The following is a 24,819-nucleotide window of genomic DNA, read 5'->3' as shown; positions in this document are numbered from 1 at the left end:
AATGTTGGTTTCCCCAAAGGGGAACTTATCTGAACCAGTGAAGGCAAGAGATACCAATGACCACACACAGAACAGACTGATGGGTGCAAGACCTGTATTCAAATTGGAAGCAAGACAGTCTGAGGTCTTATGCTGATATGTTTGCTTATGTACCCTTATGCCCACAAGCTTAGGTCATACATTGGACATATGGCTGTATGGAAAGTTTTGGTTTTTGTTAACCTACCTGGACATCCAGGTCACCTGGTGAAATAAGCCAACATTTTGGAATTCTACAACAATAATCCAAGGAGGACATCAGATACGGTCTCTGCAGTTTAGCTCTCTCAGTGCAACATCAGCATTATCCAGACACACCCATATTAATCAAATTTTTTTCACCTCTGTTGCAGTAGCCAACTAAGACATTTATTCTCAGACAGACTACGTCCTGTTAGAAACTGCATCTTCTACTTTATACATTACTGCATGGATGATTTTTAGCAAACATTCTGGTTGGAGTGCCTGCTCTGGAGAATATTGCTCTCCTAAAAAGATATTTCAGGTCCGCTAAGCTAATGAGGATGAAATGTAGAACAGTTGACTTCTAAGTTAAAGTTCAGATTCTGACAGGGGATTACTGGGAATCTTAAAGGCCACAAAGTATCATCTTCAAGAATTGTTTTACATCAGTAAAGACAACCACAGGGGCTACAAATGCACAGATAATGTATATTAAGAGAAGAGTAGGCTAAGATAGCATTATATAAAGAGTTGAGACAGTTTAAAATCAGAACCACTGTTTTATCACTGGACCAATAAGAAGATTGAGGGCATTCTTATAAATATGAATAGGAACTAGATATTTTAGGTCAGAGTGACTTATTTGGCTATCTGGTATTAAACAGAGATCATCCACTTCAACAGGCTGAGAGACTTTAGGTCTGAATGTAGGACACAGTCTTCCTTTTGGTTTAAAAACGTGCTGTAAAGAAGCAAGATCAAATGACAAATGATTAGCCACTGTGATATATGTAAGAAGAAAGAAAAAAGAAGTTTTGTACTCACCATAACATTATATCCGAGTAGTTAGACTTCATTTGTCAGCAGCCTATGGGTTCCGGATCGGCAGCTTACCAAGCTAAAGATCCGAGCTCCAAGCTTCTCCCCTTACCCATACCACACTGCAACCTCCTTCCAATCCTCAGATCGAGTTTGACACCCAAAACATGACACACAACAACCTAAGCCAAAAACACCTGACCCGAACACACACACCAGGCTCGTCAAATTCAAGACATCGAGCCCAGAGAAATAACCATCAAGGTCAGGGGGAAGGAGGGAGGGAAGGTTGCTGACAAATGAAGTCTAACTACGCAGATGGAACGTTATGGTGAGTACATAACTTATTTATCTGAAGTAGTTAACTTCATTTGATCATCAACCTGTGGGACAGAGTCCCCAGCTACCCAAAATCTTGGGAGGCCCTTAAGGAAGGATATTCTGGAGCACTGCAGAGCCAAAGGAAGCCCTTCCTCTAGACACCAAATCTAGCTTATAATGAGTAATAAAGGTGTGAGAGGAGGCCCAGGTAAGCTGCTGAGCAAATATCGTCCAGGGAAACTCTAGACCAGAAAGTAGCAGAAGTAGCCATAGAACGGGTAGAGTGAACATGAATCCCTTCTGGTGCTGGTAATCCAAGTTCTTTATTTGTTTGTGTCTTTCGGCTTTTCCCGGTTAGGGGTCGACAAAGCGGAACTCCGGTCCGCTAATGATTGGTAGTGCATTTTTATGTACCGGTTTACCAGCCCTGACGTACAACCTTCAACGAAGGCACGCCCCATTCACGTATGCCTCCACACAGAAGACGCTGTAGCTGAGAATCGAACGGGACAACGTCTTGCTATGAGGCGACAACGCTACCGCAGCATCACCACCGCAGTATAATCCATATGCTTGTAAAATACAAGGCAAAATCCATTTTGCAAGAGTCACCTTTGAAACTGGTTTTCCCAAAAAGGGTTTAGCAAAGGAAACAAAAAGCTGATCAGATTTACGGAAGAGTTTGGACCTATGCAAGTAAAAGCGTAACTGCGTGTGAGCATCCAGCAAATGAAGCTTGTATTCCCCTTTATTTTGAAAGTTAGGGAAAATACAGGAAAATTAATAGACTGATTAATATTAGACTCTGAAGCAACTTTAGGAAGAAAAGACGGGTTAGAGAGACCCTATCCTTGTGAAAAACTATGTATGGGGACTTCATACATAGCGCCTCAAGTTCCGACAAGTCTCCTGACTGAAGTAATAGCCACCAGGAAGGCTGTCTTCCATGATAAGAAGTTTGTCAACTGATGCTGCTGGCTCGAACGGGGGGCGCAACTAAGGCCTGAAGAACCAAAGTCAAATCCCACGGCAGGGAAGGATTTTTGATAGGGGGGGTCTTAGAAGAAAAGTTGTGTCTTTCGGCTTTTTCCGGTTAGGGGTCGCCACAGCGGAACTCCGGTCCGCTAATGATTGGTAGTTGATTTTTACATGCCGAGTTACCAGCCCTGACACACGACCTTCAATGAAGGTATGCCCATTCACGCACGTCACCACGCAGAAGACGCTCTAGCTGAGTATCGAACTGGACAGCGTCTTACTGTGAGGCGAAGAAAAGTACCTTTCAAAAAAGTCTTGCAAATTCTGGCAGCAGCTAGGGAACCTGAATTTTCCCCTATGTGAAAATGGGAAATAGCCACCAGCTGGACTTTTACTGTGGAAGAGCTGGCCCCTTGTTAGAAAATATGAGACAAAAAAATCTAACACTGCTGGAACTGGAGCGGTAAAAGGATCCAGATTTCTCTGCGAAGACCAAATGGAGAAACGTTTCCATTTACTACTGCAAACTTTTCTGGTATATGCTGCTACCAAGATGGATTTAACTGGGGAAGAGATACCGGGAGTCCTGGCAACTAATGGAACTGGAGCAACCAAGCTGTGAGCTTGAGGCTGTCCAGATTTGGAGGAAGAATTCCCGACGGATGATGAATAAGATCCAGAATGGGATCCAGGGAGGAGCTAGGAGATAAGACTGCAGGCAAGGGAACCAACCTTGACGAGGCCAGAATGGGGCTATGAGGATAACTCTGCTCTCCAACCGACAAGCTCTCTATAAGAATCTTGCCATGAGAAGGAGCGGGGGGGGGGGGGTACAGACAAAAAAGACCAGTTGGCCAAGCATGGACAAGATAGTCTCTGGGGGCTTCCCCCGTCAGGGGAATCAGAGCAAAAAACTCGCTGCACTTCGCGTTGGATGGCAACGCGAAGAGATCGCAGCAAGGCTGACCCCACCTGAGGAAGATCTGTTCCGCTACATAAGGGTTCAGAGACCACTCGTAAGGCGAAAGGATAGTCCTGCTCAATTTGTCTGCCAAAATGTTGGACTGACCTGGGATGTGCGTTGCTATCAGAAGGCAGTTGGTAGAGATCAGCCATTCCCACACTCTCATGACCTCTTGACAGAGTGGATAAGACCTGGTTCCCCCTGGTGTCTGGACCGCAAAACTATTGAATTAAGATGGATTTTGAAATTGATGGCACATATTGAACCAGGTTTAAATCAATACATTAATATTAAACCTATTTTAATTGCATGCGATTAAAATTATATTATATACAATATAGCATTTTCATGCACACACATATATATTTGGTAGTACATAAGCTTATTTTTGATGTGTTTTGTATTATTTTATTTCATGTATTTTATGTTTATTCTCTTAAGATGTTTTATGAGGTTTTAGAATATCATAATATAAATATATATAAGATCATAATTTGATAATGTTGCTTCATGTTTTAAAGAACTGAATGCATATTTTTATGTATTTTTTCTAACTATTCTTTGCCTTTAAACCGCTTCATTCATTGTACTTATTTTGGCAAGCTCAATTGATAAATGCTTTTATTGATTGATTGAATTAAAGTTAATTGATGGATGATCTAGTAGTATATAAAAGCTGTTTAATAAGCGTGCCTTGGATGCACGTGAAAGTGCTTGTTATAAATAAATCAACTTTATTTCTACATCGTGGTGGTTTCCATCTGGTTGTTTCTTTATATAGTTCCCAGAGGAAGAGGTATGAAGGGCATCCAGCGATAAAGGACTGCTCTCATCTCCAGAACATTTATATGCAGAATGGTCTCGCTCAGAGTCCACATGCCTTGGACAGTCCTGCCTGAACAATGCCCCTGACCCTAAGCGGGAGGCATCCGTGGTCATCGTGGCTTGGGGCAGAGGCATAACAAAGGGGCGTCCTTCTCGCAGATCCTGGGATTAAAGCCACCACGAGAGAATGTTTGTACACTTTGCTCAGAGGAATCGGAAAGTCGAGACTGATGTAGTAGAGACCACTGAACTTGTATCATCCACTGTAACACTCTCATATGCAGATGTGCACAAGGAACCAGATTTATAGCTGCTGCCATGGACCCTAGGGATCTCAGGACTAACTCCACTGGGGGTGCAGGAGACTGAAGGAGTGCCAATACATGAAGGGCCAGGCTGTGAAGTCTGTCTGGGGTCAAAAATATCCTGGCCTGAAGAGAATCTATTCTTTACCTTATGAAGTCTACAATTTGAACAGTTTGAAGGGAAGACTTCTTGAGATTTATCGTGATCCCCAGCTGAGTTGACAACCGAAGAAAGAAATTTCTGGCTAGTACAAGTTGATGCCTGGTGGAGGCAGTGAGAAGCCAGGCGTCTAGTTACGGAAAGACCTGAATGCCCTGAAGCCTCAGGTGGGCCGCTACAACTGCCATGACCTTGGTAAACACCCTGGAAGCTGTGGTGAGACCGATGGGTAGGACCCTGAACTGGTAATGACTGGCTCCTAGCCGAAAGCGGAGGAACCTCCAGGATTGCCTGTCCATCAGGATATGGTAATATGCATCCTTGAGGTCTATCGAGCACATCCAGTCTTCCTGCTGCAAGAAGGGCAGGATGGATTGTAGAGTGAGCATCCGGAACTTTTCCTTGGCAACGGACAGGTTCACTGTGGATAGGTTGAGAATAGGCCTCAAGTCCCCCATCTTTTTTGGCACCAAAAAGAACGTGGAATAGATGCCCGATCCGGACTGGTCTGGGGGCAGTTGCTGGATTGCTCTTTTTTCTAGCACCTTTCTTATTTCCAAAGCTGCCACTTCCCTTTGAGTGGGTGGGACGTCTGGTAGGCGCTTTGGGTATAGGGGACTGTTTATGAAGGGAATAGATTAGCCTCTGGATAATATTCGAAGCACCCAGCAATCTGACTTGATGGACTCCCACTGGGCTAGGTGCCTTGAAAAATGCCCCCAGACTGCCTCCAGAGAGGAGCAGTTGGGCAGCCCCTCAGGGCTACTGCGTGGGTCGGTCAGAAAAGGGTTCCCGTGACCCGAAGTTCTTCGGTCCCCCTCTGCCTCTGGGGGGGGGGGGGGGCGGAGCGTTCCGGGGCTGCTGAGATCTCCGAAACCACAGCTTCTTTTGCCCTCGCTGATTCCTGGAGAAGGACCTTTAATGGTTAGAGAAGCGGATCCCGACGTCTGACAGCGTTTTCCCGTCCTTCTCACTCTAGACAAACGTATCTCGGATGGTCTTCCCGAACAGGGTCAAACCATCAAAAGGGGCATTAGCGAAGGACGCCTTCAAAGGTTCTGAAAAATCTCAAAGCCAGAGCCAGGCATGATGCCTCACGGCAATACCAGACCCGGCTGCCCTAGCAGCTCCCTCGGTGGCGTGAGAGAGTAAATGCATGGACGTATTCGAAACAGACTTGAGAGTGGCCATACAAGCTGAGAATGTCCATTTATCCTTGGCCAAAATGGACTCCTGGGGAGACTCAGCGTACTCCTTCACGAGGTCACGCTGCAGTCTAATTACATGGGCCATGTAATTCAGTGCCTTATAGCAAAGGTAGCTGATGCAAAAGTCCGGTTTCCAAGATGATCCATCGCCCTGGACTCTTTGTCCGGGGGATGGACCGAGGAACATTCCTGGGCGAGTTCCCTTTTGGTGGCTACTACCACCACCTTGGCATCAACTGGGGAACCCTTACTCCAAGTGGGCTTGTCCGCAGGAGGGCTCAATACTTTGTTGGGCCGTTTGGGTATTGGCTCTACAGTGTCTGGTTCCTTCCTGGCTCTGGTGGTAATAAGGTCAGGTCGGCCGGGGGGACACCCAAGTGGTAGATGGGCCTGCATCTAACGCCTCCAGAAATACTGACTTGTTCGAGGAAGGTTTTTGGGTGGAACAACCCCCCCCTCTGGCGAAGAATTTCCATTACGTCTCCAAAGGAGACATCTTCGGGGGGTGATCTGTGGGAACCTTCCCTTCCTCCAAGTCTGTATCTTCAGTGAAAGACTTGGGGGGAGTCCATGTGCCTCCTTTTGAACTGGCATTTGCGAGGGGCATCCTCAGGGGGACTCTCCGGGGAGGCCTCGCAAACGGTCTCGTATTCCTCAAGGGGAACTGCCTGGGGCATATCAGACACAGGCTGTCCCTGGGAGGACTGGATGATGGAAGACAAACTCAATTGCGAGGGAGCAGGGACGCACTCAGAGGAAAGAGTGAGGGATCTCTATCCTCCAGAGAGAACCCTCTCTACAATGTCGAAAGCCGAAGGGGAACTGGCTTCCCTGAAACTGGTGGTGTGGGTAGCCGTGCCCCTCGGATCCAATGAGGGGATCGGAGCCGAGGCTGGAACAGCCGGACCCGAGGAGACAGTATGCCCCGACCATAATGGGGCCAACGACACACATCACCTCATATCCGACGCTCAGATCTTGGCTCCGAAAGCTCGGATCAGACAATGGATCTGACAGGCTCGAGGGCATGGCTAGCACTGAGGTAGGAGGGACCATCGGCACCAACTCCCTGACTCCGGGGCTCCACGGATCCATGGACTCCGAAACCAGAGGGTGGATTGGAGCAGGAGCTATCGGGGCAAACGTCAGAGCCGAACTCCCCACTCCGGCTGGGGGGGAGCCAGAACACTCCCATCTGCAAGTGAGTTTGCAGGAACCTTATCATCCAGTCCATATCGGCTTCAGAGGCGCTCCTTGTGGATCTTGAGGACGCCACCGACACTGGCCGGGATGGCTGATGCAAGGACAACCTCGAAGCAGGCCAAGCCTCCTCCTCCTGCCTGCTCCGAGGGGAAGATGGCCTAGCAATCTTTTCTGGTATCGAGATCACCTTAATGGGAGGGGCCGATGGATCTGAGTCCGCTTGCCTCTTGCGACCCCTTCTCCCTGTCTCTATCCCTCGCTTTCTGTCTTTCTCTGTTTTTCTTTCCTGGCCTCTCTCTGTCCCTGTTTAGAGGTGGGAGTGGGAGGTCTGGAGAGGGGCGGGGAGGAGGGCCAGAAGGCTGAACAGTCACAGCCGTGACTGAAGATGATGCTGCAGAAGTAGTAGCTGACTCTGCGGGTAAAAGACCCTCTAGAATCAGCTTGATCCTGCAGGGCCCAGGGGTTAAAAATTGCACAAATCTTGCAGCTGGATGTCAGATGGGGAACCCCTAAACAAACTACGCACAGAGTGTGACCATTGGCTGGCAACAGCTTATGGCTACATTCTGTGCACTTAGAAAATATCGGTTTGTGACCTTCCGACATAACTAACTTAGACAAGCTAAGTAATCAAGTGCGCACACACACTAAGGGCGGGAAGGGGAGGCCTACACAGATAGAAAGTTTGGAAACTTTCTTATACCACTACACTATTATTTTAAAACGCAAAACCCAGGGAGAGTGTTTTAGCACTCAAAAGGACACACAGTCCAAAAGTTAGATGAAAACCTAATGAACCTGACTGGAGCTCAAGAATCCCATGCTGGCAAAGCCGTGGCAAACAAGATCTGGGGATTGGAAGGAGGTTGCAGTGTAGTATGGGTAAGGGGGAGGAGCTTGGATCTCAGATCTTTAGCTTGGTAAGCTGCCAGCTCAGATCAGTATCGGATCCGGGACCCACAGGTTGATGATCAAATTAAGTTAACTACTTCAGATGTACAGTTATGCAAGTAACCTTACCATAACAGTAGATTTTCAAATAATCACTGCTGAAGTAGCCATGGCTATATGGCTTATATCCTGCCAAGAATAACAAATGGTCAGCTTCCAAAGTTTCAGGGCACCTTTCATGTATGTGCTCAAGCAGTTAGGGAATTTGAGATGAATTGCCTAAAATCATTGGTTTGAGAGTCAAGCTCTTAAGGGCTTTCATGCCAACTAAGAAAGGGAGCCCGAGCACTGAGAGGACATAACTAAAAGTAAAAATATACGCATATTTAAACACTCTGGTGAACTCAAAAGAAAATTTGGGGTTTTAAAGAGCACCTATTGCAGCAGCGATCATTTGAACATCTACTGCTATGGCAAGTTTACTTACACAACTTATGTTCATCCCATTGGTCACTGCTGCAGTAGCCTTTGCTATATGGGTAGATTACACCAGCTTAGTACATTTGGTGGGTGGAAGAAGGGTCCAAGAACACCTGGAGAATGGTTCTACTCATAGCAGAGGCTGATATAGGCCTAGAGATGGAATTAAGCTTGTAGTGTTTTGTAAAAGTATGTACTGAGGACCAAGCTGCTGCTTCAAGAATATGTCTAGAAGTCAACCCTTTCCAAAAAGGCATAGATGAAGCCAAGGCTCTCAGAGTGGGCCTTGACCTTCCTGGAATAGTTTAGTTATGGTGAGAACAACAAAAGGTAATAGATTTAGACAGCTATTTGGAAAAGGTCTGTTTTGAGACAGGTTTTCCATCTTAGATTGACAAGAAATGACCAATTGATCCACAGATCTTTAAGATTTTGTTCCATCAAATTAGTACCCAAATTGTCTGTGGACATCCAAGGTATGGAGTATCCAGTCTTCCTCATTTTTAGGTTCAGGAAAGAAAATAGGGAGATGGATACTTTGACTTAAAGTAAAACCGGATGCCAACTTCAGGCATAAAAAGATTAATTCTCAAGGAAAGCCTGTCTGTGGAAAATAAAATAGGATTGACTCACCATAAGAGCCTCCAACTCAGATATTCTCATTGCAGAGGACAAAGAAATCAGAAAAACAGGTTTTCATATTAAGAACCTCAAGTCAGCCACATGAGCTCGTTCAAGTGGAGTGTTACCTTCTTTAACACAGTTACAATTCCAAGATGTTTTCTTTCAAGTCTCTTATGCAAACCCCCTTTCAAAACCATTTTGGCATGAGAATGCCTTGAAAGAGAATCCATGGGGAGACGTGCTGAAATGACTGATGAACCTTGATGGAGGAGTAAGAAAGGACAGTGACTCACAAATATTGTATAATCAGAGAAACACAAGCCCTGAATGGGCGCTGGTTATGTTGTTTGCTCCAACTAGAAAACCTTTTCCATTTGCTAATATACAATTTTTTCTAGCAGCAGGCTTTCTTGCCTCCATTAGTACCTGGTGCACATACTCAGTAAATATATGCCTAAAGGGAATTAAGACCATTTTCAACCAAGCAGTCAGATGAAGTTAATTGGGATCAGAGTATATTAAACACCCCATTCTTGTTTGAGTAGATTCATTCTGTGAACAAGCTTGTGGCAATTGCCCCAGGACATTTCCAAAAGAAGGCTAAACCACTGTTGCCTGGGCCAGGAGTCGTCACCACAATGATTTAGGGATTTCTTTCTGACTCTTCAGAAAATTACCCTGAATATCAGTGGAAAGGGTGGAAAAGCGTACAGGAACATTCCTGTCCAAGGAAAGGAAAAGGAAAAGAAAAGGCATACATCTTTCAGGCATTCTTGCATGAAGTTCTGGAGCAGAATTTTGCCAACTGCTTGCTCAGAGAGGAGACAGAGGTCTACTTGAGAACTCCCTACAGATGGATCAAATCTTGGAAGACCTCCAAATATAGTCTCCATTTGTGAGGGTTTGCCTTTGTTCTACTCAGCTTGTCTGCCCCACAGTTTTCTCTCCTGGGAAGTAGGATATCATTAGAGTGAAACTTTGCTGTGAAGCTATATCTTAAGCTAACATAGCTAGTTTGCAAAGGGGGTAAAGACCTGGTTCCCCTTGGTTACTGACACACTCCATGACTGTAGTGTTGTCTGTAACAACTTGAGTTTCAGAGGATCAAAGATGATTCAGAGATGTGTGTGCCTTGGTTGGAAGCAAGCATTATGTTCTTGAATCTCTCCCTGGTGTCCCAAATACCTTGCACTTTTATCCCTCCTAAAACTTCTGCCCAAGCAAAGTCAGTGTCACCTGTGATGACTTACTGCTTTGGAGTAGGAGGGGAGAACGGGAGACCTGATTTAGAGATATTTGCTATCCTCACAGATCCCAGAACTGAGATTTGAAAAGATAACGAGTGTCAGTGCTGTGACCAGAGACTTCATACCATTGTATTTTTCTCATGTGGGATCTTGACAGGATGTCATGAGACTCAGAAGCCATGAGACCCAAAATCTTGAGGTATCCCTTTGTAGTGACTGAAGTTGAAATGGAGAACCCTAGAACTAGATATAGGTATAGATCTAGTTTTCCTGTGGAAGAAAAACTCTCTGAACTGAGGTGTCTACCAGACACCCCAGGAATGAAATCCTGTGTGGAGGAGTCAAATATCTGAATGTTCTCTTGGAATCCCAGCCTGTGTTAAGAGATCTCACTCAAGTGAGAGATTCCTGACACAGATTCTGCAAATATAAGCAAGTCTAAATACAGAAGGATACCCTTTAGCCTGCAATGGAGCTATAACTGGTGCTAGACTCTCTGAAAACAGTACAGTGGGTAGTCCAAAGGATAATGCAGAGTACTGATAATGGGATCCAGACCCAGAGAATCTTAAGAAATGGCTGAAGTCTGAATGACTATGGATGGGATGAACATCCTTTAAATCTAGTGTTAGCAGAAGACATAAATGAGGAAGAACTGGTAAATAGGTTGTAAAGAACTGGCATTTTGAACTTGGGCACTATTATAAAGTGGCTTAGGAAAGATAAATTCAGAAATGGTTTCTATGACTTCAAAAACATCCTTGAATAAAAATCTTCTGCAACCTGGGAAGGGGGAACCAGCCCTATCACTTTCAGAGATGTGTCGAAGGACATGGGGGAAAAGATGTCTGATCTGGGGATAAGGAATTACCCAATAGAGGAAGGAATTTCTTCCCACTGCTGTTTGTAATCTTGATGAATAATCTTTAGAACCCATTTGTCTGAAACTCTGTTGCCAGAGAGAAAAGTGGATATTCAGACTTTCTGGAAGGGATTATCGGTGGGGGGGACAAGGCCCTTAAAAATTCATCCTGACTAGTGGGACTATCTGTTTTTTGGGGGATCCTGTATTTTTTTATAACCCCCCTTGCCATTCCTTCTTAAATTTTTTTTACCAGTATTTTGTGGAGACTGTTTATTTTGTTTCTTGGCAAAATTGGAAGAGGAATTACAGAATCCCTTAGAAAATATGGAAAAAGAGCGCTGTAAAATCTTACATATTCCTGAATCAGCCTACCCCTCCCCATCACACTTTTTGATCACCTCTGCAGCAGAGGGAGCAAAATAATGATCTGTATCCAAAGGAGAATTTAAAATCTCATTTTTCACATTATCTGCGAGGTGCCGACAAGGCAACCAGAAAATCTCCTCAAAACAGTACTAGTGGCCATAGCCCTAGAAATAGTATCAGGGTCATACACACTTTAAACTAAGTTTAGATCTGTAAAATGAAGAAATGAAACCATTTAAAGCAGATTTTCTTCACAAGAAGAAACTACAGACAAAACATTCCTCATACTTTCGCAATTAGAATAAAAAAAGAAGTTATGTACTCACCATAACATTCCATCTGAGTAGTTGTACTTCATTTGTCTTCAACCTGTGGGTTTCGGATCCACATCGGATCCGACACGGCCGCATTTTATAGCTGTGGATCCGAACTCCAGACTCCTCCCCTTACCCATAATGCCTCATCTCTGTTCAGATCGAGTTTGCTACCTAAAAGGCATCATCTACCCGACCCAACATCACCTTATCATAACAAGGATCTCCATTGCACTCCTTGACCCGGACAGAGTTAAGGGCCAGACACTTTACACAAGGTCAAAAACATAGTCTGCATCCATGATGAGGTCAGGGGGAAGGAGGGGGGGAAGGTTGAAAACAAATAAAGTGCAACTACTCAGATGGAACGTTATGGTGAGTACATACCATCTTTATCTTAAGTAGTTTACTTCATTTGATCTTCAACCTGTGGGACAGAGTCCCCAGCTACCTTAAACTCCTGGGTGGCCCTCATGGAAGGATATTCTAGAGCACAGCAGAGCCAAAGGATGCTCTATTCTGAGACACAATATCCAACTTGTAATGAGAAATGAAGGTATGAGATAAGGACCAAGTAGCTGCCGAGCATATATCTTCCAGAGACGCCCTAGACCAGAAGGCAGCTGACGTAGCAGTAGATTGGGTGGAGTGTGCCTTCACATGTCCTAGCAAGGACCTACCTTTCACCTCATAGGCTCGAGCAATGCACAAGGAAATCCATTGAGCAATTGTTACCTTGGAAACTGGCTTGCCTAAAAAGGGTTTAGCATAAGACATGAGTAACTGTTCAGATTTGTGGAAGGGCTTCATCCTAAGTAAGTACAATCTCAGTTGCCTATGAACATCAAGTAGATGCAACTTGTATTCCCCTTTGTTTTGGAAGTTGGGAAAGAAAACTGGCAAATTTATTGTTTGGTTAATATTGGCTTCTGAAGCCACCTTAGGAAGAAAGGATGGGTTAGTACGCAACGACACTATCCTTATGAAAGATCATGTAGGGCACCTTAATAGAAGGAGCTTGAAGCTCCGACACTCTTTTGGCTGAGATAATGGCCACCAAGAATGCAGTTTTCCAGGTCAAAAACTGAAGATCAACCGATGCAGCCAGTTAAGTGGGTGCAGAAACCAACGCCTGTAACACTAAGGTAAGATCCTAAAAAGGCGTAGGGTCCTTAACCAGAGGTCTAAGTAGAAAGGTCCCTTTAAGGAATGTTTTAAATAGTTTGGAAAAAGCCATGCAAGACATATTCACCCCCACATAGGTTCATAGTTAGGTACTAGGCTATCTGCCTGAAGGCATTTATAGGCTTAGCCAGAGTGTGTTGGCTTTTGCCGCCCCCTTAGATTAGTTCCCTGTGCCTCTGTCCAGCAGAGCCAATAAAGTGATCCCCAGGGTAAATTTCATTTCCCATCCACTCGTCAAGGTTTCTCTTGAAGAGTGTTAGTGAGGAGCTCTGCCTAATGTAGATTGGAATCTTGTTTCAAAGCATGGGAAGTCTCTGGGACAAGAATCTATCCTTCCAGCACATCCTGTTTATTGTTGTGATGAGGTTTAGATCCCTAGTGTGTGTGTGGCTTGAGGGGATATGGTTTTCTTTAGAAAATTAGAGATAGCTGCCAGCTGCACCTTAACTGTGGAACTTACACCCTGATGGAAGATGTTGGCCAAAAACTCTAAGACTGCTGAAAGAGGAGCCATGAGAGGGCCCAAAGCTCGCTGAGTAGCCCATATGGAAAAACATCTCCATTTACTATGATACACCTTTCTGGTACAGGATTTTGAGCTGCCACCAAGATGGACTTTACAGGGGATGACAACCCGGGAGTTCTGATAATCATGGGAACCGGAGCAGCTACGCTGTGAGTGTCAGATTGTCCAGATCTGGGTGAGGGATCCCTGAGGGATGAGAAAGAAGATCCAGGACTGGATCCAGTGTCCATGGAGGAATAACTAGGTGAGACCACAGTGAGGGGAACCAAATCTGGCGAGGCCAGAATGGGGCTATGAGGATAACTGTGCTCCTCAGCTTTCGAGGTTTCTGAAGAAACATGGACATAAGAGGGAGTGGGGGATATGCATAGAGACCACCGGGAGGCCAAGCATGGACCAGTGCGTCACTGGGACCTTCCCCCTCCAGGGGGGTTCAGAGCAAAAAACTTGCTGCATTTTGCATTGGAAGGAGATGGGAAGAGATCGCAGCAAGCTGAGCCTAATTTTGAAAGATCTGTTCAGTTACTGAAGGATTCAGAGACCACACGTAAGGCATCAGAATATATCTGCTGAGCCTGTCCGCTAGAATGTTGGACCACCCCTGAATGTGCGTTGGTACTAGAAAGCGGGCTGGTGGAGATTGCCCATTCCCACACTCTCATGGCTTCTCGACAGAGGGGATAAGATCTGGTTCCCTCCTTGTTTGTTGATGTACCACACTACTAACATGTTGTCTATCTAAATGGGATCGTCCCTAGAAGATGATGGGCATGAAGTGCCTGCAACACCAAAAGAACCGCCCTCATCTCCAGAGCATTGATATGCAATTCGGTCTCGGAGGGGGACCGTCCTTCCTGAGCAGTGGCCCCCTCCACCCTAGCTGTGAGGTGTCCATGGTCACTGTGGTGTTGGTGAAAACAGGGTGAAAGGAATGTCCTTTGAGGACATCTGGAGATTGAATAGACCACTGAAGGGAGTCCCTGCATGTCCTCAAGATTCTTACTGGACAGGAGAGAGAAAGGTCCAACAGGGACCATTGGACAGCAAGTGTCCATTGAAGAACTCTCGTATGCAGGCGAGCCAATGGCAGGAGATTGATTGTGGCCAACTTAGATCCTAATGCACTGAGCACTGCTGCAGCTGTGGGGACTTGGGCATGAAGAATTTGTAAGACATGCGTTCTTAAACTGTGTATCCTGTCCGGGGTGAGAAAAATTTTCATTTGAAGAGTGTCCAAACATGCCCCAATAAAGTTCAGAATCTGAACCGGCTCTAGAGATTTGTTCAGGTTGATGGTAATCCTCAGATTGTTTGCTAATTGGGTGAAGTAATCCCTGGCCTGACATAGTAGATGATCTGAGGGGGCAGCAAAGAGCCAATCGTCCAGGTAGGGAAGACCTGAATACCATGGAGCCTCAAGTGAGCTGCTACAACCGCCATCACTTTGGTAAACACCCTAGGGGTTGTGGTGAGACCAAAGGGGAGGGCTCTGAACTAGTAGTGATTGGCTCCCAGCCTGAAGCAAAGAAACCTCTGGGAGCATCTGTCTATTTTGATGTGGTAATACTCATCCTGGAGATCGATAGAGCACATCCAGTTTGTGGCCTGCAGAAAAGGCAGGATCGATTGGAGTGTGACCATTCGGAATTTTGTCTTGGTTACTGACAGGTTTAATGTGGATAGATCCAAGATGGGTCTAAGGTCCCCTGTTTTCTTTGGCACTAAAAAGAACCTGGAGTAAATGGACTGGCCTGGGGGATCGGTGGATGACTCGTTTGTTCAGCAGCTTTCCTATTTCTAATGCTGCCTCCTCCCGTTACACGGGTGGAACGTCTGGGAGGCGTTTGTTCAGACGGGGATGTTCCTTGAATGGAACGAAAAATCCTCTGGATATGATTCGCAACACCCAGTGATCTTTCGTAATGGACTCCCATGCCTTCGTGTGTAGTGACAGGCGACCCCCGACTGCCTCCAGAGATGAGCAGTTGGGCAACCCTTCAGGGCTGCTACCTGGGTCCCTCTGAAAAGAGTTATTGGGACCTGAAATTCCTAGGAACCCCCCCCCCCGCCTCTCGGGCGGCATCTGTTCTGACCTCCTCTGCCTCTAGAGGATGGAGATTCCTGAGCGTCCTGGGAAAACGCCCAAGACTTCTGTAACCACATCTTCTTTGTTCCTCGCCGATTCCTAGAAAAGGATATTTGAGGAGAGGAGAAGTGGATACCAATGGCACACAGTGTCTTCCCGTCTTCCTCGGTCTGGACCAAAGTCTCTTTCACCGACTTCCCGAAGAGGGAAGAACCATCATAAGGGGCGTTGGTGAAAGACACCTTGAAGGGTTCTGAAAAGTGATACAACTGGAGCCAGGCGTGACGCTTGATAGCAATGCCTGTCCTGGCTGCCCTCGCAGCTCCCTCCATAGCATGAGAGAGCAGTCGCATGGACATGTTGGCAACACTTTTAGAGCGGCCATTTGAGCAGAGAAGGTCTTCTTGTCCTCCACTGACATGGACTCTGGGGTAGACTCAGTGATCTCCTTCACGAGGTCTCTCTGGAGTCTAATGACATGTGTAATATATAGTTGAGCACCCTCAGAGAGAAGTTCGCTAAAGCATATACTCGCTTCCCAAAATGGTCCATCGCTCTTGATTTTAGATCAGGGGGATGGACCGTGGAGCTCTCCTTCTTGGTGGCAACCGCCAGCATCATGGCATCTACTGGGAATTCCTATTCCAATGCGTCCTGTCTGACGGGGGACTCGGCACTTTGTTGGGGAGCTTAGGGATGGGCTCTACGGTGACCGCCTCCTTCCATGCCCTAGATGTTATTAAATCCACGAGTGGATCAGTGGGGGTGGGGGGTCACCCAAGAGGTAGATGGGCCCGAATCAAATGCCCCAGGAACACGGACTCATCCGAGGTAGGTTTGGGGGTTAACCACTCCCCCTCTGGTGAAGGAGATCCATGATGTCTCCAAGAGAGACATCCTCGGGGGGGGGGGGGGGGTGACCTTGGGGAACCATCCCCTTCATCCAAGTCCGCGTCTTCTGTGAGGGACTCTGTTGGAGAGTCCAAGTGCCTCCTCTTACACTTAATGTTTTCGGGGTACCTCCTTGGGGGGACTCACAAACCTCTTAATGTTCCACCAAACTTCCTGTGTCATCACGATCTGTCCCTGAGATGGCAAGATGGTCGGTTAGGACCGGAGGGTCTGGGCGGAGTCCAAGGACGAAATGGTCAGAGGCCTCGACACAGAGAACACTCTCCAACACATCAAATGCAGAGGGGGGAGCGAACCTCTTGGGATGTACTGGCGGCCCCCCCCCCCCTCTGATCCGATAGGCTGTCGGAGCCAAACCTCCAGGAGCAGAGATGCCGAGAGGGATGCTCCACTCTGAAACACTCGGAGCATACAGCACTCCCTCAGATCCAACCCCAAGGCTATGGGTCCGAGAGCCCGGATCCGATCCTGTGGAATCAGACAAGCTCAAGGCAATGGCCGACGTCTAGGTACATAGTACCAGCGTCACCAACCCCTCGACCTCGAGAGTCCTCGGATCCAAGAACTCCGAAATTGCCAGTCAGATCAGAGAAGGAGTTATTGGTCAGAACAAAGGTTGCAAAGGAGCCCCATCCAGAGGGAGCACCAGCAAGACCCCCATCTGGATCGGAGTGCGGCTGAATCTGCACATCATCTTGTCCATCTCTGCTTTGCTTAAACTTCGGGTGGAACAGGAGGACACCGGAACTGCACGGGAAAGTCGGTGGGGAGAAGTCCTTACTGGGGACTAGATACTAGTCTCCTTGGGCTTGAGGGAGAACCTGGGGGAGTGAAGGCAAGGAGACCCAGGCCTAGTTGCTGGTCTGATTTTCAGTGGCAGAGCCGCCAAAGACAAATGGTCAGGGGACCACTTGCGGGAATAGTCTTTCTTGGTCTTGTCCCCTTCCCCGGACCTCTTGGCTGGAGTTTGAGTCCCAGAGGCCAGGGAAGAGGAAGTAGAAGCAGCAGCTGCTGCTATTCTTGCTGGGGAGGAAGGGACGGTAGTCCCTGAAGAGGGGAGTAATCCCTTCAAAATCAGTTTGTCCTGCCGGTCCTCAAGTGCTGTGGGGTTGAAACCAGCACACATAGGACAGGGAGACTTGAGGTGATATGCACCAAGGCAAACCACGCACAGTGTGTGGCCACCGCCTCGCCAACACTCTGTGCATTTTCTAAATCCTACCTTACGGGCTTCAGCCATACCCACACAGGCTCAAAGGCAAGCGCACACACACAGAAAGGAGGAGAGAAAAGGATGTCCTTCAAGGATGCATCTGCAGTCCTAACATATGGGTTGTCCTGCCTCAGGCAGCCCTTCGGTCGGCCGGATTCCAAAGTCTGGGTCTGGCCTCGGCTGATGTCGCACTTCACCTGACATCATAGCTGCTGTTTATTGGGTATACATGTTGATGTAAACGCAAATGCATATGAACAGAATCTTTAAAAAAATGGAGCAAATTTTGATGTCAGGTACTTGCTTGCAGTATCTCCTAATGAAAAAAGATACAAAAAGAAGTCAGAGACTACCTAACATTTTTGTGAGAGTTTGCCACTCTAGAGGCATAAATAGTTGACATGAAGGTTCTCTGAATAGTGCTATCTAATAGCAATGATGTCTAAAGGAGGATTCCATGGATCCCATTTACAGTGCACCTAAAAGAGATCAAGAAAAAAAAGTCTGCATATTCATGGCCATGACTTGCTGGTACGTAAAGTCAACATAACATGAAATTCCTGTGTGGCTGAATAAGCAGCAACATATACAATGGTAAAAAGGTATTTAATATTGCACTTGGAGACTTCAATTAAAGATAGAGTGTCAGATAGTGGATAAAATGGGCAGACCTCCATTAGTACGCGCAAAAAAATTTCTGCTCCGCTGGTACCCATCAGGTGGCTCCCTACTATTACCCTCCCATGCTTTCCCACAATTTGCAAGACCCAGTTACTGGGATTGCTAGCGTCATACATTAAAACGCTCTTTCTGCTTTTATTTCCAGCAAGTGCATCCTACAGGCTTAATTGTACATGGCCTTCAGTGCTTACACACATATATACTTCAGTAAATTGAGGCTTGGATCTGGCTACTATTTTGTTACATGCAGCCTTCCTTAGGGGGTTATGGCTATAACTGGAGATACTCCCTTCCAAAAAATATACCCAGACAATCCTCTCCTTTCCCTCTCAGCTACTTCTGCAACATCCAAGTCATTACTTAACGTTTAGCAGGCTGGTCAAGCACCAACAATTTTGCTAGGATGGAAGGCAGACTGATGGCGTCAATCCAGGGACGTAAAAGCACTTAGAGGAGCATCTTTAAAGTAAGATGCAGTTTTTGTTCTGAACAGAGTGAATATTCTATGCTTACTTTATGAAAGAAAACCAATTCCAGCATTTTGGCTGCCTCTATTGTATACCACTTGGAAAAAGATCAATGTACACAAGTTGACTCCTGTAGAGAGCAAGCCCTGCCACTGAAAATGGAATTCTGTGAAGACTTAACAGAAGATAAATAAAATAAAATCAACAAACTTTTTCACGTACAGTTTTATTGGGAATGCAACAACTACATTGCAACAACATTGTATAAAAGACTACATAAAAATACAATGGTCGTTATTAAAGGGGATGCATAACACCTTGGTTCTGAACTTCTAAAAGATTTTTAACTCATTCACTAGCACAAAAATTGCTATCCAAATTTTGAGGTTGAATGTCCCTCTAACATGAGCATTATATGGATGAATATTCCAGTTTTGTGGCATCATCTTAAGAAAATTAAAAACCTTGCTGAAAAAATAGTTTCTGGTTTGCTGACAGGGAAACTCCTCTACTATGAGCTAAACTGCAAAAAAAAAGTTATTTTCAATTGTTAAAAATGTATATTTCATTCACTACCAAGAAAATGTTTTGCTGATACAAAATTTTGCTATTCTTAGTGATCTAATCCTCACTGTGACCAGTATATACAAAACGTGTAGAAATCTATTAAGACACTTAAAAGACATAAAAAAGGTTACATGAGAAAGCTTCATAATGAGTTATGATGTTCAGATGGGCAATGCACAATCTGGGTTTTTTCTCATCATATGGATGTGATGGAAATGAAGTTGGGTTGGGATTACTTAATAAAAAACAAGGATTTGCCTTGCCAGTGCTTGCTCCAGAGATTCAAAGCAAGGATCACAGGAAATCTGGAAAGCAAGCTAGAAGAGGACTATGGCTAAAGCAGCTTCAGCTTGGTAACCAAAATACCTTTTACTAGACAAGTATTTTTTCTTGAAACCAACTGTATACATATTTAACATGGAATTAAAGACTTCAGTAGGTTACACGCAAAGAAATGCAAGTTGACTACAGAACCTGGCAACTACAGCCACCTTTTGATTTTAGACAGGAAGATACTGCTCATCACTCAGCAAAAGGAATATAGCAGCGCCTATGACTCAGCAAAAGTACCAAATTATGCAACACTATGCCCTTAATGTGGCCTGCTGGAGGCAGTGCGCTTGACATTTAAGACCACCTAACAGTTATAAATATTATAAAAGCTTTGCCATTTTCTTTTTTTTTTTTAAATAGTTACACAGCAACACATTACAAAAGATCATTACACTGAAATATATACAAAAACAAGAGAGACACACATCAAAAGTACACTTGTAGTGGGGCTTATGTACACTGGTAGTAAGCCATGACAAGTCAGATAGCCCTAGGCAGACTGTTACAGAACATATGTGTAGACATTACTTTAAACAGTAAAGTGGGTTCAGGTCTGCTGCATTCCCCCTCCTCAGTACATCACTCTTTATGCCACTTTTATCTTTTGCTCTTTTACTCTGTAGTCCCACGACTGCTCTCATTGTGACATTAAGCACAGGATCTCTGCTTACAACAAGGGATAACTAAGCCAGGGGATCACCATTAAGGCACAATGCACCCATGTGGGATTTATTGACTGTACACAATTCGAAGTTTTGATCCTTATCTTCTGTTGGCATGAGCAGTTCCTATAACACACTCATTCACCTGGAAAAAGGAACATAAATTCTAAGTTAATATATGCTGTAAAACACCTTTAAAATATGATACTGTATGAAGTAAAGTGACCAGTTACATTTCTTATTACAAATAATACAGCAAAATAAAATACACATGAATACAGTATACAGATTTAGTTTTAGATTTTACACCATCCATTTAGACTGACCATACTAGCTAACCAGTCCAAAGTTCAAATGATAAAAATGAAGCTAAACAGAAATGTTTCTTAGCAATATCAACTGATATGAAAAGGAACCTCCCCCTCCTTAGTGCTGACTGGTTTCATCCTCTCCAAAAAAAATAAATTCTGTCATTCCACTACCCTGCTGTGTTTTCCTTAAATATGCAATCTCCACATTTGTACAATGGTGAAGAAAGGGCAAATAAGCTTTCCAAAAAAATACAGCCAAGCACAAATACTAGTTATCCAGAAAACAAATCTGGGTGGAGATTTGGAGGGGGGAGTGGAATTTCTTTTCTGTGGGAGTTTCCAACAAAGTATACTTTTAGTGTTGCCATTTTCCTGAAATATGATTCTCAAGTAGACAAGGAAATATGAATCTGCTGGTCCTGAGATGGGTAAAAGTTATGGACACATATTTGGAGAACACTTTGGGTACAGTGGAAAGACCAAAGGGAAATAAGGTAACCTAGTATTGTTTCTGCCTAGCTGAAGGCAAAGAAATTGCCAGTGGTCTTAGTGGATAGGAATATATAGGTCAGCATCCTTCATATCCAGAGTCCCTAATACTGCATCTTGCAAAAGCAAAGAATGGATGGCCAAGCAGGATTAATATTTTGAATTTTGTAGCTTTAAAGAAATGTTCATAGGTAGGTACTAGTCTATCGGCCCAAGGGCCTACCTAAGTAAGCCTAGTCAACAAGGTTCCCTGGCTTACGCCACCCAATAAAGTTAATTTCCTGTGCCCTTGTCGAGCAGAGCCACAGAAGTGATCCCCGGGGTGTATTTCCTATTTCCCATCCACTCATCAAGATTTTTCTTGAAGAGTGCTAATGAGGAACTTTGCTTGACATAGACGGGTAGCTTGTTCCAGAGTATAGGAAGTCTCTGGGACAGGAATCTATCCCTCCAGCATGTCATGTTTATTGTGGTGTTAAGGTTAAGTACTATAGAGTGTGTGTAGCTCGGAGGGATTGGGATTTCTTAAGGTGTAGCATGTCCATCAGCTCTGGGTTTAACATAGCTTTATATGCTAGGCAGAGATCTCCTCGGAGTAGGCGATATGCTACAGAGTAAAGCTGGAGTTATTTGAGACGGTCAGTGTAGGGCATCTGTTTGAGGCTAGTAATCCTCTTTGTGAGGTACTTCTGTGGCCTTTCCAGCTGCTGCAGATGTCTTGTGAGGTACATTCCAAAAGGGGTGTTGTACTCTATTAATGGTATAATGAGTGCCGAGTAGAGGGGAACAATGACCTCTTTTTTTCCTGGACGAGAACCCTTTTGTGATGAGGTGTGCCACATAGAAAGATTTCCTGACTACTGCAGCGATGTGATTACCAAAGGAGAGACTACTGTCCACCTGGGTCCCAAGATCTCACCACACATTTGGCGTTAAGTAGACTGTTGTTTATGTGGTAGTTCATGGGTACAGAGTTTTTACCATAGGGGATGGCAGTGCACATTTTGGCATTGAGCGTGAGGCCATGCCTCTGACACCAGGCATCTGTCTCAGTGAGGCCCTTCTATAGGATGTCCGCATCATTTCGGGACTCTACTATGGCTCCTAGTTTGCAGTCATCTGCGAACTTCATTAGCCAGAGGCCTTCTGTGTTAGTTTGTACTTCAGAGAAGTAGATACCAACAGGAGAGGTCCCAGGACTGAACCCTGTGGTACTCTACTTGTCACTGGTTTGAAGTCAGATTTGGAGTCTGCAGCTTTTACAGTGTGGGTTCTGTCAGTATGCCAGTTGGCAACCCATCTTGTGACGTATGGATTTATACCTTGTTTAGTGAGTTTAACTATAATTCCAGAATGGGGGATGGTATCAAAAGCCTTGGTGAGGTCAAGATAGGCTGTGTGAACCACCTTACCCTCATCTATGGCTTTGGTGATTGCCTCAAAGAAGTCTATCAGGTTCAGAAGGCATGATCTGCCTTTCACAAACCTGAACTGGGTGGGGTCCAGAGTTTGGAGGTTACCAATGTCTTTATGAGTTCCATGACCTTGCAGACCAGGCTCGTCAGGCTAATAGGGCAATAGTTCCCAAGATCAGTGGTGGCTTCCCCTTTGTGGAGTGGGATAACTGTTGCTGTGCATCATTCAGTGGTAACAAAGCCTGATCTGAGACTATGATTGAACATGGTGCTTAGGTAGGGAGCCAGTTTGTTCTGAAGTCTGGGTAAAACACAGCCTGGGATGTTGTCCGGTCCCATGAATGCTGTGTTTTTTGTTTTAGAGAGTGCAGCTGTTACCTGCATAGATGTGATTACAGGGACTCTGCATTCTTCCTGTATAGATACGGGCCCTTTAGGGGGTAAGAGGGGCGTAAAGTTAGCACTGACCCTATCTGCCAGGATATTGGTAATATCAGCTGGTTCTGTAATTTTCGTGCCGTTGTGCTGTAACTTAAAGCAGATCTGGGTGTTGCCACTGAGATTCTTGACATAGCTATAGAATGCTTTGTGGTTGCCCTTAGAATCGGTGGCGATTTTGTTTTCGTAGCTAGCTTTGGAGGATCTTATAAGGGATCTCAGCTTCTTACCGAGGCTGACCAGGGAGCTCCTCCACTCATGGGATTTTACTCTCTTTTGCAATAGTTTTCCTTCTGTTATAGAGTTTGCTTATGGCAGGGGACCACCAGATTGGCTTCCTTTTTTTGGAGGATAGCGTCTTGGTTCTGTTTGGGATAGCATGATCCATGCACTTGTGTAAGTGCTTATAGAGTGCATTTGTGTATGATTTAGCAGTTGTAACTGTCATCTGCATGAGTGTCATGAAGTTTGCCACTTCTGTCTTAAGAAGCATGAAGATGGCTTTGGAAATTTTTTTTTACCATGGTTTCCTTAATGGTGGGTGAAGGCGGGATGCAGATATCTGGGGGTGATTAGCTTATGGTCGGATCTGACCAACGAGGAGTTGATTTCAGGTGTGGAACACCAGTCACTCATGTTGGTAATGACTAGGGTCTAGGATACTGTTGCCCTCAGTGGGGGTGTGGATAAGTTGATCCAGGGCATTGGAATTTATGAATTTCAGAAAGCGAGCGAAGGAGTTGGTACATGAGTAGTTTTCCCAGTTAATGGTGGGATAGTTGAAATTGCCCATTATTGGGGTGTTTGTTTGAACCCTAATGTTTTCCAGTATACCAAGAAAAGAGGAGTGTGAATCCTGGGGCATGGTGGGGGATCTGTAGCAAGCTGCAATCTGGATTGCAGTTTTGTCCAGTGTTAGTTGCACTTGGATAACCTTGGATGCATTATGCTGCGCAACTAGCCTGGAGGTGTGGATATCCTTAATGAATATGGATGCATCTTCGCCTTTGGTGTTCTGGTCCAGGTTAGATGGCCGAAAAGTGTGGTACGAGTATAGCCTGGTAATGCAGGGGTGCTCTCTAGAGCCTTGAACCAGGTCTCAGTCACTGCACAGATATAGATGTTCTCCATTTTAAGGAGTGCCTCGAGTGAGTGCATTTAGATGTCTAGCATGGAGTAGCATTACCCTCAGTTTTTGCTTGCCTGTTCCTGTTAAGGTGGTGAATTTGTCATCTGAACTTTGCCTAAAAAAAGGCACTATAGGGGTGGAAAGAGCCTTAGCCAGTATCCAGAATCCCAGGGGTGACAGGTGCAGGCCGTCTCTGGCAAAGCATCATGGTCTGTCGACCATGTCATCCCAGGCAGACAGATACTGGATCCCCTTAGAATGACACCAGAAGCATAGTCAATTGTTGAAGTCAATCATTTTGTCCTTATACTGCGGTATAATTCTGGCTGATGGCAGGATGCTACTCAGGGCTAGGGTAATACCTGCCTGGGCTACAAGATCGGAGAGCTCTTCCATGTCTCTTTTCATGTAGTCCAGGGAGGTACGCCTCAGGTTGTTCACACTAACCTGGACCATGACAGTCATATTTGTACTTGTTGTGGAGTGTCCTGAGTGCGTGGGTTATGTGGCAGATCCTGGCACCTGACAGTAACCTTCTCCCTGATTAGCCTGGTGAGTGAGACATCAGTGTGCCTAACTATAGAGTCACCTATGACTAGTGTGTTGGGTATGT

At 45.3% G+C, this 24,819-nt stretch overlaps 2 protein-coding genes across 4 annotated transcripts in view; one reads left to right on the top strand and one right to left on the bottom strand.

Moving 5' to 3' along the window:
- CCHR9.PART0H11orf98 (chromosome chr9.part0 C11orf98 homolog) overlaps positions 1–24,819 on the top strand; it is a 395,998-nt gene that overhangs the window by 230,411 nt on the left and 140,768 nt on the right. The window lies entirely within an intron of this gene.
- Positions 19,070–24,819, bottom strand: part of KIFC1 (kinesin family member C1) — a gene marked incomplete in the record, with an annotated part of 1,304,428 nt that continues 1,298,678 nt past the window's right edge. For all 3 annotated transcript variants that reach the window (XM_044083556.1, XM_044083558.1, XM_044083557.1), the window contains 1 exon segment: positions 19,070–20,569. In XM_044083556.1, coding sequence (XP_043939491.1) covers positions 20,525–20,569 — 45 coding nt within the window.

This window comes from Protopterus annectens, chromosome 9.part0 (assembly GCF_019279795.1).
Source record: "Protopterus annectens isolate FY-2018-M chromosome 9.part0, PAN1.0, whole genome shotgun sequence".
NCBI lineage: Eukaryota > Metazoa > Chordata > Ceratodontiformes > Protopteridae > Protopterus > Protopterus annectens.
The sequence above is the reverse complement of the archived record's forward strand: the minus strand, read 5'-3'. Positions and strand labels throughout refer to the sequence as shown.